The 16,440-nt window shown below is 51.8% G+C and overlaps 1 protein-coding gene across 1 annotated transcript in view; it reads left to right on the top strand.

The window, feature by feature from the left end:
* Positions 1-16,440, top strand: part of CRACDL (CRACD like) — a 78,579-nt gene that overhangs the window by 40,856 nt on the left and 21,283 nt on the right. Inside the window, exons 4-7 of the mRNA XM_079109531.1 lie at positions 3,327-3,462; positions 4,149-4,313; positions 8,615-8,827; positions 13,491-15,630. Coding sequence (XP_078965657.1) covers positions 3,327-3,462; positions 4,149-4,313; positions 8,615-8,827; positions 13,491-15,630 — 2,654 coding nt within the window. The remainder of the gene's footprint in view (positions 1-3,326; positions 3,463-4,148; positions 4,314-8,614; positions 8,828-13,490; positions 15,631-16,440) is intronic.

Raw genomic sequence — 16,440 nt, 5'->3', positions numbered from 1 at the left:
GCACCAAAAAAAGAAAAATGTCAGTGATCACTGTGGGACAAGAGGTCCTGCATGCTGTCAAGTAAATGAGCCAAAAGCCTTGGAGAAATCCGAGGATCAGGATGGGGGGTGGCGGAGTGTAAATGAAAACCTTTGAGGCCCTTGAATTCCGTACCCTACACATGTACTTCCCTAAACCTGGACTCAAGGCAGTCTAATAAGAACGCTTTCATGCGACTGAGTCCAGGATGGAGAGAAAAAGCCTTCTCATTCAGCCTTAGGACAGTCATCCAAAAATACCATTCAGAAGACGCTCATTGAGGATGGAAATCTGGGGAGGTCGAGTGAAGAAGTGCTGATTTTTGTAACTTGTATTCCATCAAAATATAGTCAGCTTGCGTATGTCCCGGTCACTCCAGCAGGTATCTGTATGACTGAAAGAAAGACACAGATTGGTCGTCCTGCCGACTTTTATGTTTTCTATAAAACACTAGCCCTCTGATTTGAGGATGAACCCCCTGGGGATCGGGGAACGCAGCGGACATGGGGTCCTGGATCTGAGCCCGGCAGGGAGGGTGTCCTGTCCCTTCCCAGCTCCCTCCTCTCCAGCAGCCTCTTCCCCATTTTTTAAAGGTGTAGAAATGACATTGACCACTTGGTGGCACCAAACGACTGCAGAGGAAAGATTAGATGCTGCCACTTATTTTTTTCCCAGTGCAGGCGGGCGGTAGGAGGGGCTCGTGGCTGTGCCTTGGGCCACTGGAGGGACCCACTGCACACACATGCCCTGGGTACCGTGCTCCAAACCCGGGGGGGAGCAAGAGTTACCATGACAACATTACTAATCACGTCGTGACCTCACTGACCAGCGCCCCCCATCTCCCGACTGGAGCCAGCAGTCTGTCCTGTGGTTGGGTAGTGGGCACAGACCCAGGAGTAACCCCTCCTGCCACAGACTGGAGCACAGCCAGAGGGATGAGCTGGGGGAAATGACCTGTCCACTTGTCATGTCCTCCTATCAGAAGCCCAGGGAAAGTGGGGACAGGGTCCTTTTTTATCTTTCTATTTCCAGCATGTAGCCGGAAGCTGACTTCAGTTGCTGGTAACCATTTGCCAGGATCTGGGAAAGGAAGGTTGGGGATGGAGTAGGAGAGGGTCCTGGAAGTGACATTTTTCGAGAGTGGCACTGAGGAGGAGACCAGATCCAGGGTAGGCTTCAGCTTCTGGTTCAGAGACGACCACCAGGCTGCCGGGGGTGATGATTGCCAGTTAGCTGTTATTGCTTCAGGACTTTTCTAGCTGGCATAGCTAGGAAATTTGTTTTGCTGAAAGAATAGTCATTGGTTCACTAATTTTTCAATTCAAGTCTGATAAGACAAGTCTCACCTCTTTGATTCTCTGTATTCTCTTTTTTTCTATTGGAAATCTGGGCTTCTACAGATATTAGTAAATCACCCATCTTCTCCGCCCTGCAATAGTCATTTTATGCCCCGCTTTCCCACACAGAGGTGGCCTGTCACAAATGCTGTTTTATTCTTTTTTCTAAGTCACCTTTACAACTAGGTGTGATCTGAAATGTTCATCTTCGTTGTTCTTAGAAGCTACCCTGTCCTGGATGTGGAATCAAATGTCAAGGGGACACAGAGTTGAAGTGGCTGGGGATCCTGCCTTCCTTTCTGCAGATCTGTCGTCGACCTACTATAAGAGTTGGCTTATGTGTTTCCGTTGATTTCCTAGTTTTGGAGGTGGCTCTATTTCTCTTTTTGTTCAGTTTTGTCTTTTGTTTATATAAAACATTTACAGTTGAAAAGACAAAAGTTGTCAAGGCAGGTGCCTTTGTGACCCAGCCAGAGGTCTCCATCAAGTCCCCCACAAAGGAAGTCCTCCCGTCTTTATTTTTTTTAAAGCAGTGCACGCACCTGCACTCACCTGTGCTCACGCCCTCTTTCCCACACGGGGCTGGTGTGCCCGAGCCTGCTTCTCTGTGGGGTCCCCTGGCCAGCTCCTGCTGTGGAGGGGATCTTCCCGGCCTTCCAGTCTGAGGCAGAGTCCTCCTTCCAGGACGTTCCTGGGGCATTCCGTTAAACACCTACGAGGAGCCTGCGGGCTGCTGCCCCATCCCACAGACATTGCCAGAGTGGATGGGTGACCTTGTGGACATGGCCTTCTGTGTTCAGCTAGTGTGTCTCTTTGGAGACTTCTTCATTCCACTGTGACTCCTAGTGACACCCCAGTGCAATGGTGTGGTTTCTAGAGAGTGTGGCCCTGGGCTGTGCTGCAGGGGTCCATCCAGGTGTGTGTGTGTGTGTGTGTGTGTGTGTGAGAGAGAGAGAGAGAGAGAGAGAGACCTTTGTGTTAAGAGCTGCCACTGTGCTGATTCCTCCCAGAAACACAAGGATCCCCCCTCTGGGAGATGCAGTTCCTACTTGCAAGCCTGCCTTTGCAGGAGGGAGAGTCTCATTAAAAGGAAGCACCGTTCACTGACACAGCTTGATCTGCAGTAGGGCAGGGCCACACCTCTGAGCCCCCAGTGTCCCCGAGAGGCCAGGGGTGGGGTTGGTGTACACAAGATGTCAGGGAATGCTGAGGCCGCTTTCCTTCCTTTGCCATCCGTCTCGCTCATCTCCTTCCACCTATTGTTCAGGCTGCTAGGAAAATCTTACACCGATTCCCACATCCTGCGGACATTTTACGAATGTCCCATGGGTTCAGTTCCAAATCAGATCCTTGAGCTCAGGGCTGGGAAAAGAGCTGGGATGGTGGTGGCAGGAGGTCCTGCCACTGAGGCCTGGGACGTGTGCACACAGGTAGAGTGGCAAGGATTGGGTCAGGTGATCCGGAGAGGAGAAGGCTTTGCAGACTGGCAGTCCTCATTGCAAAGGAGCGCAGGTGCATGGTCGGGGCCATCTTAGGAGGATCCCCCACCCCGCAGGCCCTCAGCCCGCAGGCAGGGCAGCACAGAGGTGCTGCACCGTGGGCCACCAGACATGCCCTCCCCCTCCCAGGACATTCACGTAGGTCTCCACAGAACCCAGCCAGAGCTGGCCCTTCCTCTCTGCGGGCTTGCCGCCTTGAACCTCACACCTTGGGTTTTTCCACTAATGAAAAGAATTCACACAGCCTTCGAATCTCTTAAGAAAATTCCCACCCCTGCACAGCTCCTGAGAGTAGCCCGCCGTATTTGACAGGGAGGGGCATAAACAGGACTCAGGAACTGCAAAGGACACACAGGGACTTGTAGGATGTGCCCTGTGCTGTTAACCCGTGACATCCCCCTTCACTGTGGGTCCCCAGGAGTCCGTGAAGATGGAAGTGGGCAGGTCTCACGGTCACTCTTTTTATCCCAGGGAGTCCAGGGGCACGCTGGGCAGCCGGGCCCTCTCACACGACAGTATTTTCATTCCTGAGTCTGGACAGGACCCTGCTCGGCCCGTGCGGGTATTTTCCCAAGAAAATGTGTGCGACCGGATTAAAGCCCTCCAGGTGAGCATTTCCTTGGCTTGGATGTCAAATATCAATCCAGAAGTTTTAAAGTGGTTTCTGCTTCATTTGTTTGCTGTGTTTTAAAGTAGCAGGCACATGCCAAGTCTCCTAAGACTCAGCAAGCTGGTTACTCCTGGATCTTGATGCTTTCTAGGTTACAGCTTAGATGCAGAACGAGAGGGATGACAACTGGTGGCACACGCCTGTGTTCCCAGCAATTGGGAGGCTGAGGAAGGAGGATCTCAAGTTTGAGGCCAACCTCAGCAACCTATTGAGGCCCTGAGCAACTTAGCAAGACCTGTCTCAAAATCAGTTATATAAAGGGCTGTTGGGGACTGGGCTTGTGGCTCTGGGGTAGGGCACTTGCCTAGCATGTGGGAGGCACTGGGTTCAATTCTCAGCACCACATAAAAATAAATAAATAAATAAACGTCTGTTAACTAAAAAAAATTGTTTAAAAAGAAAAAAGGCCTGGGGATGTGGCTCAGTGGTTAAGTGCCCCTGGGTTCAATCTGCAGGACCAAAAAATTAAAATAAAAAAATAAAAAACAATAGAGATGACCACAAGAGCTAGTAACGCAAGAGCGTTGAAGATGTTTCCTGAATGATTTAATTGGACAAGGAGATTTGTTGATAGGTGTTATTGATGCAAATACTAAGAGCAAGTGTTCTTTATTCCAATCCAGTTAAAAATTCAATGTCATGTAAAAATGGGGCCTCCGCCCCCTCCAGGAGGGCTTCCTGCCAAGCGGGCAGAGGATACCGGCATGAGTTCTGAGGACGACGGTCTGCCCCGCAGCCCCCCTGAGATGTCCCTGCTGCATGAAGTGGGTCCCGGCATGACCATAAAGGCAAGTGCGGCCTGTGCCCTGACCCTCTACCTTCACCCACCATCTGGGGCAGCAGCCCAGGTCACCCGAACCTGCAGCTGGCCCTTGGGCTGTGTTTATTTTCTTTCTTTGAGCAGAAATTCAGGTCTGGTAAGGAGGTGTGTTGTGGGTGACATTTTTTCATGTTCAACCCCCTGCCTCATCTTTCCTGTCTCTGCAGATAATCAGACCCAGGATCTCATTTAAAAGAGGGAGACACCTTTGGATTTGTTCTCTGTTGTTAACACTGGGTGAAGAAGGAAGGGAACATGTAGGCTGGTCTGAGCTCCGTTCCTAGTCTTGTGACCGCAAGAACCTGTTGGTCTAGAATGTGAAGCCTGTTCCTGGCGGCAGAGAAAGTTAGACCTCAGGAGAGTTTATGACCCTGGAGGGATGGAGAGGGCTGGAGGAACTGATCCCAAATCCCCCACTCCCCATAAAATCTGAGAGGAGGCACCTGAGCAGTTGAATCCTGTCTCATGCATAAACACCATAGCTCCTGCTGCTCTGCTTTTTTAAAATGGTGTTTTATTGCAGTAAGAGCACTTTGCACCCTTGCAGTGTAGTCGGACTTAAATGATAAAATAGATGGTCGGTAGATAAGGTTGTCTGTGGGCTGGACGGAGCTGGAGTTACTCTAGTTGTGTCGATGCTTGAAAAGCAGATCAGGGTCAGAGTTGACGTTTTATGGTCACGTACCCGCCCTGTGGATCTTTGGACTGCTTTGGCCCTGGTGCCTCTCCGGGGCTGTTCACAGGGTGGGGTTGCAGATTCCATGTTGCTCTTCATTATATTCAGTAACCACTTCAGTTTGGATGCCTAGAAGCCCACCACACACCTAGTGTTGTTGTTGTTGTTGTTGTTGTTTTCTTTTTTCTTGTGGTGTTGTGGCTTCCATCATGATGGGGAGTCAGGACTGTGATGTGGCCACTAAGTCAGCCCCAGGGTTGGGGCTGTCGTGGAACTGGAGAATTATTCACTCCAGATTCCAGCTCCAGGGTGAGCACGTCCCAGCTCACTCCCAGAGTGAGGTCCAGGGTCAGGAGGCCGCCCACACCTGCTCTGCAGCCTCAAGAAGGACTACAGAGTGGCCTGTTTCTGGGCTGTACCAAGCTGACCCTGCACTTCTTCATACCTTAAAACACTTGCAGGTACGGTTTCAGTGTAACCCTCTCAGGAGCAGGTGTGGCTTTGCCTCAGGCCACATGGTAGAATATGCTGCTAGTGAGCTGCCCTCCCTCCTTACTCAGGACCCAGTGACTCTCCCTCCTGCCATCCGGCAGAGCTCCGACTCACACCTTCCTACTTGTTCTCCTCCCTTAGCTAGGACAGGTAGCAAAGAAGAACAGGGGGTACCTAGCCCCACTCATTGAAGAGCAAGCCCAGCTCCAAACCCACCGGCACCATGAGGCATGAATTCCATGGTTAGCCCAGGGAGGCCACTCGCGCTGGACCAGGCTGACCTTGCTTTTCAAAGCATCTCTCCTATGATTGTTACTTAACAACAACAACAAAAAGGTTCTGAGATTTTTTTAAAATCAATTATTGGATAATATGCACAATCCATAGCCTCATTGAAACTTTTACAATACACACACTAAAAAAGAAAAAGTAAAGAAAAATGTACTCTTTGCCAGTCATCATGTTTTGTTTCCAGAAAGTTTTTTGTACACAGTTGGCCAGTTGAGAGGAAAAAGATGATGCATCCTTTAGAAATGTGCTTATGCAATGGGATATTTAACATAACGGTGCCTTAAATCCCAAGAGGACGGATTTGGAGCTGTTTAATTTTATCCTGTGTGACACCTTCCCTAAGCCCACATGCTTGACAAAGACACTTAAGATTATTGTTAAAAAAAAAAAAAAAAAAAAAAAAAAAAGGACTAGCAGCAAATATGGACATAGCCAAGGTGGTATTTCCTGACAGTGAGTTTTTCAGGAAACACATGGAATTATTTTTAAAATTCCTTGTAGCATTAACACAATGAATGAAACTTTACCTGATGAGGTTTTGTATGTCTGACTGGTCATATTCTCAGTTTCCTGCTATTAAGGTCTCACGTAGCTTCGTCACCTCTTGGAATCCATGTCCTCGGAGGGCTGGAGAGGGTTGAGTGAGATCAGGTAGATGGGCACCCCCCATTCCCAGCAGGGCCATTAGCTTCTCTTCACCCACGGGCCTAGCCCCACCAGCCCTGCTCCCTGTTTGATGGTTGTTCCTGTGTGCACTGTCCTCAGCCCATTCCTCAGCAGCTGAGCCCCTTTGTGAGGACAAACTTTGGGAAGCAGCTATCACTCAAGGTCACCCCTAAAAATATCTCCTGCACCCAAATCCATTTTCTTTGTGCCACATTCAGCACAACTTAGACTTTCAAGTCCTCTGCTTCCAGAAGCACAGAGTGCAGGAAAAATTGGGCAATGGGGAGCAGGCAGCGCGGATGGGAATGCTCTGTGGATGCTGCCAGACCACCCTTGAAGACCAGCCAGCTTCCCTGCCCCAACCTCCTCCCCAGAGAGACCCCTCCATACCCCACCCCATGAAGTGACACTACGGATCAAAGGCTGAACTCATGATGCTTCTGGTCATGACAGGGTTGGTCTTCCCAGACCCCAAGAACTCTCAGAATGGCAGCAGGGAGCAAAACAAGAGTTCTGAGGACAGAGGAGTTGAGTCCCCTAATGGCGAGATCAGCTGTGACATTGGTGCAGCCTTTACATGTGGACAGAAGTCAGGGAAGCTACACTCCATGCCAAGGCCTCCCGGCCTAAGGGCTGAAGTGAGCCGAAGTTTAAAACCTGCAGTTCAAGTGCAGGGAGACCATGTGGAGGAGGGAGAGGGGCTGTGTTCACCCTTTGGAGCCTTTGAGCTATTAGATTTATAGACCAGTAAGCAAAGGCTTACTGGTCATGTTGTTCCAGTCAAAATGACTTTTTTCTTTTCTTTTTTCTTTCTTTCTTTCTTTTTTTTTTTTTTTTTTTTTTTCTCTATCCATGGTTTCTGTAGACAAGGGTGAAAGTTAGAGATTCTGTGTGATGTTGACATATGCATATCCCATTTGTGACCCTTGAGGAGGACTATCTGTAAAAGGTATCACTTGTCCAGTCAAAGGCAAGGTCCTGAGTCACCAGCTACAACAGTAGAGGTCAAAGCTGCAGATGCAGGCACAGACATAGCCAGGAGGTCTGCTGTTTTATTGTCTTGCTTGATTCCTATACATACCTGAGTAGCTGAGAGAGCTAAAATAGATGATATCTACTTCCATCCCATGCGCCCTTGTTTTGGTCATTGACTCCTCTCAGTGTACCAGAGTAAACTTCATACTTTCTTCAGTAAATATAAGGAATCTCTCCATGAACAGGGAAAAGAAGTTCTCAGAGGTCACTCCTTTGCAGGGATAGTCCCTGATTTGGAGCCCAGATCTTAAATAGTGTTATCCAGTTTTGTGGAAGTGCTGGGCACCTACTCCATTTGAAGGTCAGGGTTCTCCTCAAAGCCTAGAAGCTCCCAGCTTTGCCCTCTGCACCTCACCCCTCCTCTGGGCTGAACGTGCTCACAGGTGCTCAGCGCTTGCCCACATCCTAGCAGTATAACCTGCGTAGACTGCACTCGGTGAAGGAGGGTGCCATGTTTGGTGGGCAGGTGTCTTAGGGTGTTGCCCTCAGTCTTCAGTGGCTGCCAGAATCCCCTTCCTCCCTGGCAGCACCTTTGTTCCTTGCTGACAGTCAGTTCTCTCCCACTGAGACATAATCTAGTGACATACTTGTAACTTACCGGGTAGTGACTTACAGCCAGATTCCCCCAGGAGGATGCGGAGATCTCTAAGAATGAATGAAGCTCTGGAGATAGAATGCAGGTAGGGTCTTGCCCTCCTGCCTGGACAACTCTGCAGCTTCTGTGCCCTGGCCCTTCTCAGCTTCCATAGACAAAAGCTGGTGCCTCTGCCCTTGGAGGTGTGGGCTGGTCTGGTCCATCAGGGAAGGCAGGTGTGGGGAGGGGAGAGGAGGGTACGGACAGAGTCGTCCTGCTGAGGGAGCCTGTTCACGGGTTCTCTGCATGGCCTTGAGAAGGAGTGGTAGGTTTCTAGGGTTTGACTCCCAGCCATTTCACTTTCTAAAGGACTATTCCAGAATGTTCCCTGTCGAGAGCCAAATTGAACAAATTTCCTCTCAGGTAAAGCCCAGGGAGTACAGGAGCAGAGTGAGAGAAGAGCCGAAGTGTCCGTTGACTGTCTCCGTCTTGTCTGAAGTTAATGCTTGGTGTATTTGCCCCCTTTCCCATGAAGGTCTCTTTAGTGTCCTCATCCCGACCACAGTCTCCAGAGCACACGAACGATGCTACCAACTCCTCCCGGACCTCCGAGAGCAGCCTGGCACCTGTGGCTGATTTCAGCTGCCCTCCAGAATTCTCCTCCTGCCTGGACAACTCTGCAGCTAAGCACAAGCTCCTGGTCAAGCCCCGCAACCAGCGCTCCAGTAAAATGAGGCGGCTGTCTTCGGTAATTGGGCTTCCTCCTCTGCCCAGGGGCCAGGACGGGTGTGCTTGGTGGCCCCCACCCCCTACCCCTGTCTTTCTCCCCCTGCTGGGTCACATGCTCCTTTGAGCACACCCACTGTCAAGAGGACCATGCTCTAGGAACTGGAGTCAGCTGTTCATCTTTTTAAGATGAGTCCGACGTCCCTCCCTTGAATAAACACTCCACACACACGTTCATTCATTCATTCACTCCACAAACACCTGTCACTCATGTGCTCTGTAAGATGCTGTAGTACATTGGTCCTAGACTTCTCTTTTCCTCTCTTATTCTCACTCCACACTTTGGCCTCCTCTCTGCCACTGGAACATCTCAAGACATTCCCAGCCTCAGGTCTTTGTACTGCTGTGTCCCCCTGCCCAAGGCACTCTGTTCCTGGCCAGCTCCGTCTCAGGCTTAGGGGTCTCATCTCAGGATTCCTGTCCCCAGAGAGGCTCACCGTGGTCTTTCCCTTCCTTCAGTGGACTTGCCATACAGATGTGACTTTTGTAAATGCATGTACCCACTTTGAGACCCTGTCCCCAGCTGTACCTCTGGCCCTTAAAGCAGTAAGCATTCGAGAGGATGAACAAGTGAGTGACAGGAGGAGAGGCTGAAACGCTGACAAGGACGAGGACCCACGTAGCAGCTTGGGCCTCACGCCTCACGTAGAACAGACTCCTCTTTGATTCTGCTGCTTGGCAGCTCAGCGGACGCGTGGGGTCCTTTGGCCTCCTGGTGTCTGTGAGTTGGAGGGCCACATAGTGTCACTGTTTTCTCTGTCTAGAGGGGTGAGGAGCAGGCTGAAGGGCCATCCTGGCCACAGAGAATGAATGTGCTGAAAGAAACACTCAGACCAACGTCCTCCTCCCTCTCCTTCCCTCAAGACATGATTCTGGGGAGCCGACAGAGTGCCCAGGACAAGCCAGGCACTTCAGCTGGAGACAGCAGGCGGGGCCCACTCAGGACTTCAGGGGCTCCCCAGAGAGTGGGTTTCCCTCGGACGTGTGAGAGGGGCTTTGTGAACTCAGGCAAGCAGGTTCACATTTGAGGGAACTGATGCCAGAGGAGGAGGCAGGCAGGTTACCTGCAGACCCACATGCCAGCCAGGACCAGGTTGCCAGTACACATGGTTGCGTTTCCAGTAGTGACAGGGCTGTGTGCTGTGGGGACTTGACAAGGTCCAGGAACATCAGACCTGCCCCTGTTCTTGCAGGGTGGAGTCCCAGCCTAGGCACAGGGCCAGCTCCCTTCTGGGCTCAGTTCTGTGCTCCATTCCCACACGGATGTCGTTTCCTCTGGTCGGGGCATGTGTGGCTGGCCACAGCCCTGCCAAGACTCGGCAACAGAGGGAAGCTTGGCTCGCGCTCCATATGGAATGCACCATCCCCTGGCACTGCCCCCTGAGTGGAGCTGTAACTTTTCTTTCATTTTGAACTTGACTTTGTTCTTGAATTTTATTTTGTAGAATAACAGAAAACCTGATGTAGTCATCTGGGGGAAATATGTCATCAGTCATTCCTGGGTTTAAACTCTGTTGTTTCCGTACCTTCCACTCCCTTCCCCGCTCACTGCTGGGCAGGGAACAGGCCTGGCTAGCTTCAGTTCTCAGAGGTGCCTGTATTTTCCCAGTGGTCACTGCTGTCCTTCTAGTCACCGTTGGGTTCTACATCGGAGGCCCCCATCCCTCAGTGTCCACAGCCCCCTTTGCCCCTTGGTCCTCTGGTTCCCTCTTCCCTACCCGGAAGACCTTCCTCATGCCTTGGCCCCTTGCAGGGATCAAGATGCTTCCTTACAGCTCCGGGGGTGGGAACGAGCTGCACACAGCCCCCTCCACTGCCTTCCTGTCCCTGGGCACCTCTGTAGAGGCTCACCGTCCCCCTGGGCTTCGTGGACAGTGAGGTCTTACTTTCCCCTGCTTTTGCCCCCTCACCCACAAGCTCAGCCGCCCTTGGTGTCTCCTCCGTGTCTCCACTTCCTGCTCCTGTTGCCTGGCCTGGTGTTTCTCCAGCTGTGTTTCCAGGGGGCCGACTTCATTTCATATCATCGAGGCTCTGATGATAGGCTCTTCTGGAGCTCTAGAAAAAAAGAATTAAAAGGGCTCTTATTTTTTAAAAAATCACATCATGTATACCAAAACCTCAGCCATAAAGATGGTGATATTTACTATGAATTTGAAAGACCTATTCAAGTGCATTTGGCTGACCCCATCTGCTCCCCGCCACAGCAGAGATTGAGAAAGACAAACTCCAGCAGTTCCCTCAGCATTTTATTCTGCCACACAGAACCACGCTCTGTGCGTGGTTCCACAGGCAGAAAAGCTGAATGCCCATAAACCTTCACGCCCACATCTCACTATTCCATTTGGTCCTCAGCCCAACCCAGACAGTGCCAAGAGCTGAGAACTTCGCTAACTCCATCTTCATAGGAGCAGCGCGATCTGATGACTAGCCACCAAACATAAGGCTCTGTGTCTCAGACAGAGGCTGATGCCTCCTCTCTGCCCCCTGTGTGGCAGAAATGACGTGGACACTGCTCATCCAGCCAGATGAGCTGCTAGCCACAGTGGCACCTTGGTTCAGGCTGAGCAATGGGTTCTCCCATTTCTGCTTGCTTGGGATGCTTCCAGGTGCAAAGCTACTGAAAGGACCCAAGAAGGAGATGGGGAGGTTGCAGAGGTAGAGTGGGCACAGCACTCAGGCGGTGCCTGCAGAGCCTGGCCTGTACCATGGCAAGCGGCTTTGCTCCCTTGGGCTCCACTCAGCAGCCAGGCCCACCCTCTGGGGTCTACGCGTCGTGCCAGCTTTCCTTCTGCCCTGTTCCTTCACAGTGGCCTCCTCATAGCTGCTAGTGGCTCAGCTGGCATTTACCCGTGCAGATCTGCTCCCCAGCTTTCTGCTAACAGCCTGGCCCACTTCCTAAAGAGATCTCAACGACAGTAGTTCCTGTAGTAGCAAAAGGCCAGGGACATAGCAAAGTTAGGAACCTGCAGCTCTGGACTTTCCTTCCTTCCTCCCTTTCTCCCTCCCTCCATCTCTCCCTCCCTCCCTCCTTCCCTCCCTCCCTCCCTCTCTCCTTCCTTTCCTTCCATCCTTCCTTCTTTCCTTCCTTCTTTTCTTCCTTCCGTCCTTCCATCCTTCCTTCCTTCCACTTTCTTCCTTTCTTTCTTTCTTGTTGTAGATGGGTATAATCCCTTTATTTTATTTATCTTTATGTGGTGCTGAGGATCCAACCCAGTGCCTCACACATGCTAGGCAAGCGCTCTACCACTGAGCCATAACCCCAGTCCGTATTCTTCTGTAGGTTTCTTTGTGTATCTTCTTTTTAAATCCAGAATAGGATTGTGTGTTTTGGCAAGAGTTGACTTATGTATGGTCACCAACACCCAATCTTCCTGTGCTCACTTAGCAAGCAGATGCCAGCTGGGAAATGCTAAAGTAACAACAGGATGGGGGTAACTCGGTGGTAGACCACTTGTCCAGCATGAGCAAGGCCTGGGGTTCAGTCCCTAGCACTGCAGAAAAGAAAATAAAAAAGTTAAAAACACAACAAACAACAATAAACGTATAAACACACCCCAGAGTGTCACATTTCAGGACAAGAGCAATGTTTTGCAATAGCCTGAGTGACACCCCAGGTCTGACGTACTGAGCTTTTTAAAAAGATCAACCTAAGTACCCTCGACCTTTGGGACATTTTCACATATTGCTTTTGAATGGTTTGTAATTACCTTAATTATATTCTTTTATCCTGAGAAAGGAAGAATGGACTTTTTGTCAATCAGGAGGAAGCTAGACCAGAGTCTGGATTCTAGAGACCTGTCAGAGGAAGAAAATGCCTCAGGGGAAAGTAGTGTTATCAAGCCAGTAGCATTTCAGGAGGCCAGGAAAGGAGACTCATAACGATGGGCTTACCTAGAGGAGACAGAGTTTGCGAAGGTTCTTGAGGCTGCTGGTAAAGTATGTGGGAAGTACAGCGTGGTGGGGTCACTGAGCTCCAGCCTTGGTGTAGTGCTGGGACCTTGGTTAAACTTGAGTAGAGAGCAGGAGACACGGTGTTGAGAGTAGAGAACGTGAGACTTTAAATTCATCTGGAATTTTTGGATTTTCTTCTATGAGCTGTGTCTGACTACAGCCATGTTTGACGTGGTATGACTCATCTTGGGGGAAAACCTGTGCTCGGAGGGTATATTCCTGGGGAGTGCTGACATGGGAGACTGACTGGATGTTACCTGGCAGCTCGGACTAGACCAAGATTTTGACACTCTGAGCTTCTGGTTCTTCAAGTGCAAAAGGGAATGACAGCACCCTCTCTCACTGGGATGAACTGGGGACTGAATGAAGTCACAAGTGCAGAGCACAGTGTGGCAGATACTGCATCTCTCTACCTCATCCTATACAGTGGCATCCTCTGGTTTCACAGCTCAGCCATAAGCACCTTTTAGTGACATTTATGTTGAGGGTATAACTGCCATTGTTCTGTGGAAGGTTCCAGATAGAACAGTAAGGGAAAGTTAAGAAAAGTGAACATCAGCTTTGGAGACATACTGCTCTGTCCAAACCAGTTTAGGCCTTGAAGAAAGCAGAGAAGTCATAGGTTTCCTCATATTTGCTCCAGTGATGGTGTCTTTTCTCTTTATTTCTCCTAGCGGGCACAGTCTGAATCCCTGAGCGATCTCATGGGCACCCCAGAAGAGGAAGAATATGATGAGAAGCCTTTGCTTCGAGGCAGCACAGAGGAGAACCCCAGCGCTGGACCACACAATCGGATGCTGGACAGAAACCCTGAGCCTGGGGGACTGGTCACCTTGCTGCCACTTGGGGGACCCCGTGCCAGGCGTGCCCGCCTGCAGCACAGCCCAGCTCTCAGTGCCAGCGTTGAGGACGGGCTCTCCCCTGGGGATGACACCTCAAGCCCTCCAGTAATCCTGGAAGTCGCGGAGCCTGTGGCAGTCTCTGCCTCTTGCTCGGAGTCCCCATCTCTGCCAGAAAGCTCCCTGCACCCTAGTCCGGATGGCAAAATCCAGCAGAGTGAAATCCGGAAGGACAGTGAAATGCAGAACAAAATCCTGGAGGAGAGTGAAATCCAGAAGGACAGTGGAATGCAGAAGGAGAGCGAAATCCAGAAGGAGAGCAAAATCCAGAAAGAGGGTGAAATTCAGGACGGTAGAATCCAGAAGGAGAACAAAATCCAGAAGGAGGGCGAAATCCAGAAGGAGGGCGAAATCCAGAAGGAGGGCGAAATCCAGAAGGAGGGCGAAATCCAGAAGGAGGGCGAAATCCAGAAGGAGGGTGAAATCCAGAAGGAGGGTGAAATCCAGAAGGAGGGCGAAATCCAGAAGGAGGGTGGAATCCAGAAGGACGGTGGAATGCAGGAGAGCGAAATCCAGGAGGGCGAAATCCAGAAGGAGAGCGAAATCCAGAAGGAGGGCGAAATCCAGAAGGAGGGTGAAATCCAGAAGGACGGTGATATCCAGAAGGAGAATGAAATCCAGAAGGAGAATGAAATCCGGAAAACCAGTGAAATCCAGCTCAGCGAAATCCAGAAGGAGCCCTCCATGGCAGGCGGATGTCCCCCAGTCGCGGACACAGCGGAGGAGGAGGAGGTGTGTGCCTCTGGAGATGTGGGACGTCCACTATCAACCCGCGTCTCTGAGGGGGATGTGGCGCCTCCCGAGACGGTCACCACTACCACCACCTTGGAGACACCGTCGGATCCAGACGGTCCAGACCAAAGTGTCCAAAAGGAAGCGGGGCCTGCGCTGGCAGTGCCAGAGCCCGAGCGGGCAGGGGGAGAGCCCTCCGCCCCAGCCCCGAGTCCGCCGATGCCCAAGAGCTGCCTGAAGCACAAGGCGATGAGCGTGGGCCCCGGCGCGTCCCCGGCACAGGACGCAGCAGAGTCACCCCCGAGGGAGCGCAGCCCGGGTGCGCCAAACAGAGAGGCCCCGCGCCCAGCGCGTGCCAAGGCCGAGCGGGCGGAGCCCTCCCAGGGGGCACCCGAGAGGGCAGCGCCGGGGCGGAAAAGCGGGAGAGGTGGCGGGGAGCCGCGCAGCGTCAAGAAGTTCTCGGTGTCCTCGAGCAGGGTGCGTGCGCGCCCCGGCTCCTCCCGCGCGCTGGAACCGGCTGGGGCCCCGGGCGCCCGCCTGCCGCTCCTGAGGAGCAGCGGCCTGGCCTGGAAGAGCGAGGCGGCGCTCGACGACCTCCAGGCGCCCCCAGAGCCCGCCATCGTGAAACCAGACCCTCCGAAGCCAGCAGAGCGTGACCCTCAGGACTCAGGGGACAAGGTGGGCGGCCAGGCCGGGCCAAGCAGGAAACCCCAGGATGCCACGACCACTCCAAGCCGGGGGGAGCCCGGCCCCACCGTGCAGGAGCCACCCCCCAGCGAGGACAGAAACCCCTTCCCCGTCAAGCTGCGGTCCACCTCCCTCTCTTTGAAATACAGAGAGGGCCCTTCCCAGGAAGCAAAGGGAATCAAGAGGTACAGCGCCGAGATGCGGCTGGAGAGAGGACTGACCCTGCCCACCAAGGATGAGCAGAGTCACGGCGGGTCGGTGCCCGCCCTTCGCGGGGCCAGGTCTCCCACTGGCCAAGGAAAGGGGAAGGCCCGGTCACCAGAGCAGCTGGGCTTCAAGCCACCCCTACCTAGGAAGCCACTTCTGCAGAGCCTCACCCTCCCGTACCCGCCTGTGGCCCCGGAGGCCAGTCCTGGAGAGCCAGAGAAAGTCACCCCACCTGTGGACCCCAGGAAGGAGAGTAGGATGGCAGAGAAGAGGTCGCACAGGGGAGCAGGTAAGAGCCCGGGGGAGGGTGTGTGGGATTAACAGAGGGAAATCACGTTGGTTGGGATTTCCTGGGGGATGTCCACAAAGCAGGTGTACACCCTCAGTACAAACCTTGATGCAAGGAGACTTGGAAAGAATCAAAGTTGCTCTTAGTACCACTGATGATTGGGTTCGATTAAGAATTAGGGGGAATGAGCTGGGGCTGGGGTTCAGTGGCAGAGCGCTTGCCTAGCACACATGAGGCACTGGGTTCCACCCTTGGCACCGCCTACAAAAATAAAGGCATGCTGTCCATCTACAACTACAAAAAAAAAAAAAAAAAAGAATTGGGGGGAGGAGTGGTAGGGCCCTTACTCAACTTTTACAAGGCCCTGGATTCCATCCCCAACATTGAAAACCAAACACAAGAAAAAAAAAAAAAAAAAAAGAAAGAAAAATGAAAAGAAAAGAACTAACCCCCCAAACCAAAAAAACCCTCTGATTAAGAGTTAGGAATACAGAATGATGGATACCAGGATTTTGTGAGAATACAGAGAAGTCACATGTATAGATATAACAAGAGAAATGTAAAAACTGATTCTGTCTTAGAGGTGGGATCCTCCCTCAGTGGTCCATCCTGCAAAAGCTCCTCCCACTGACTGTCTGAGAAACAGCAGGGTCCCAGACATGTGCTGGTTTCAATGCTGGTTCTCCCAGGGCCCAAGCTATTGCTTGGCTGTAAATGGAACATCTCAGTTCTCTACCAGTGAGAGTCCTGACCTTTTCCCCCCAAGGAAGAATTTCTTCCTGTGTTATAATCAGGCCCATGTGGCCTGAC

Source organism: Sciurus vulgaris (genome assembly GCF_902686455.1).
Source record: "Sciurus vulgaris genome assembly, chromosome: 14".
NCBI classification, from domain to species: domain Eukaryota; kingdom Metazoa; phylum Chordata; class Mammalia; order Rodentia; family Sciuridae; genus Sciurus; species Sciurus vulgaris.
The sequence above is the reverse complement of the archived record's forward strand: the minus strand, read 5'-3'. Positions and strand labels throughout refer to the sequence as shown.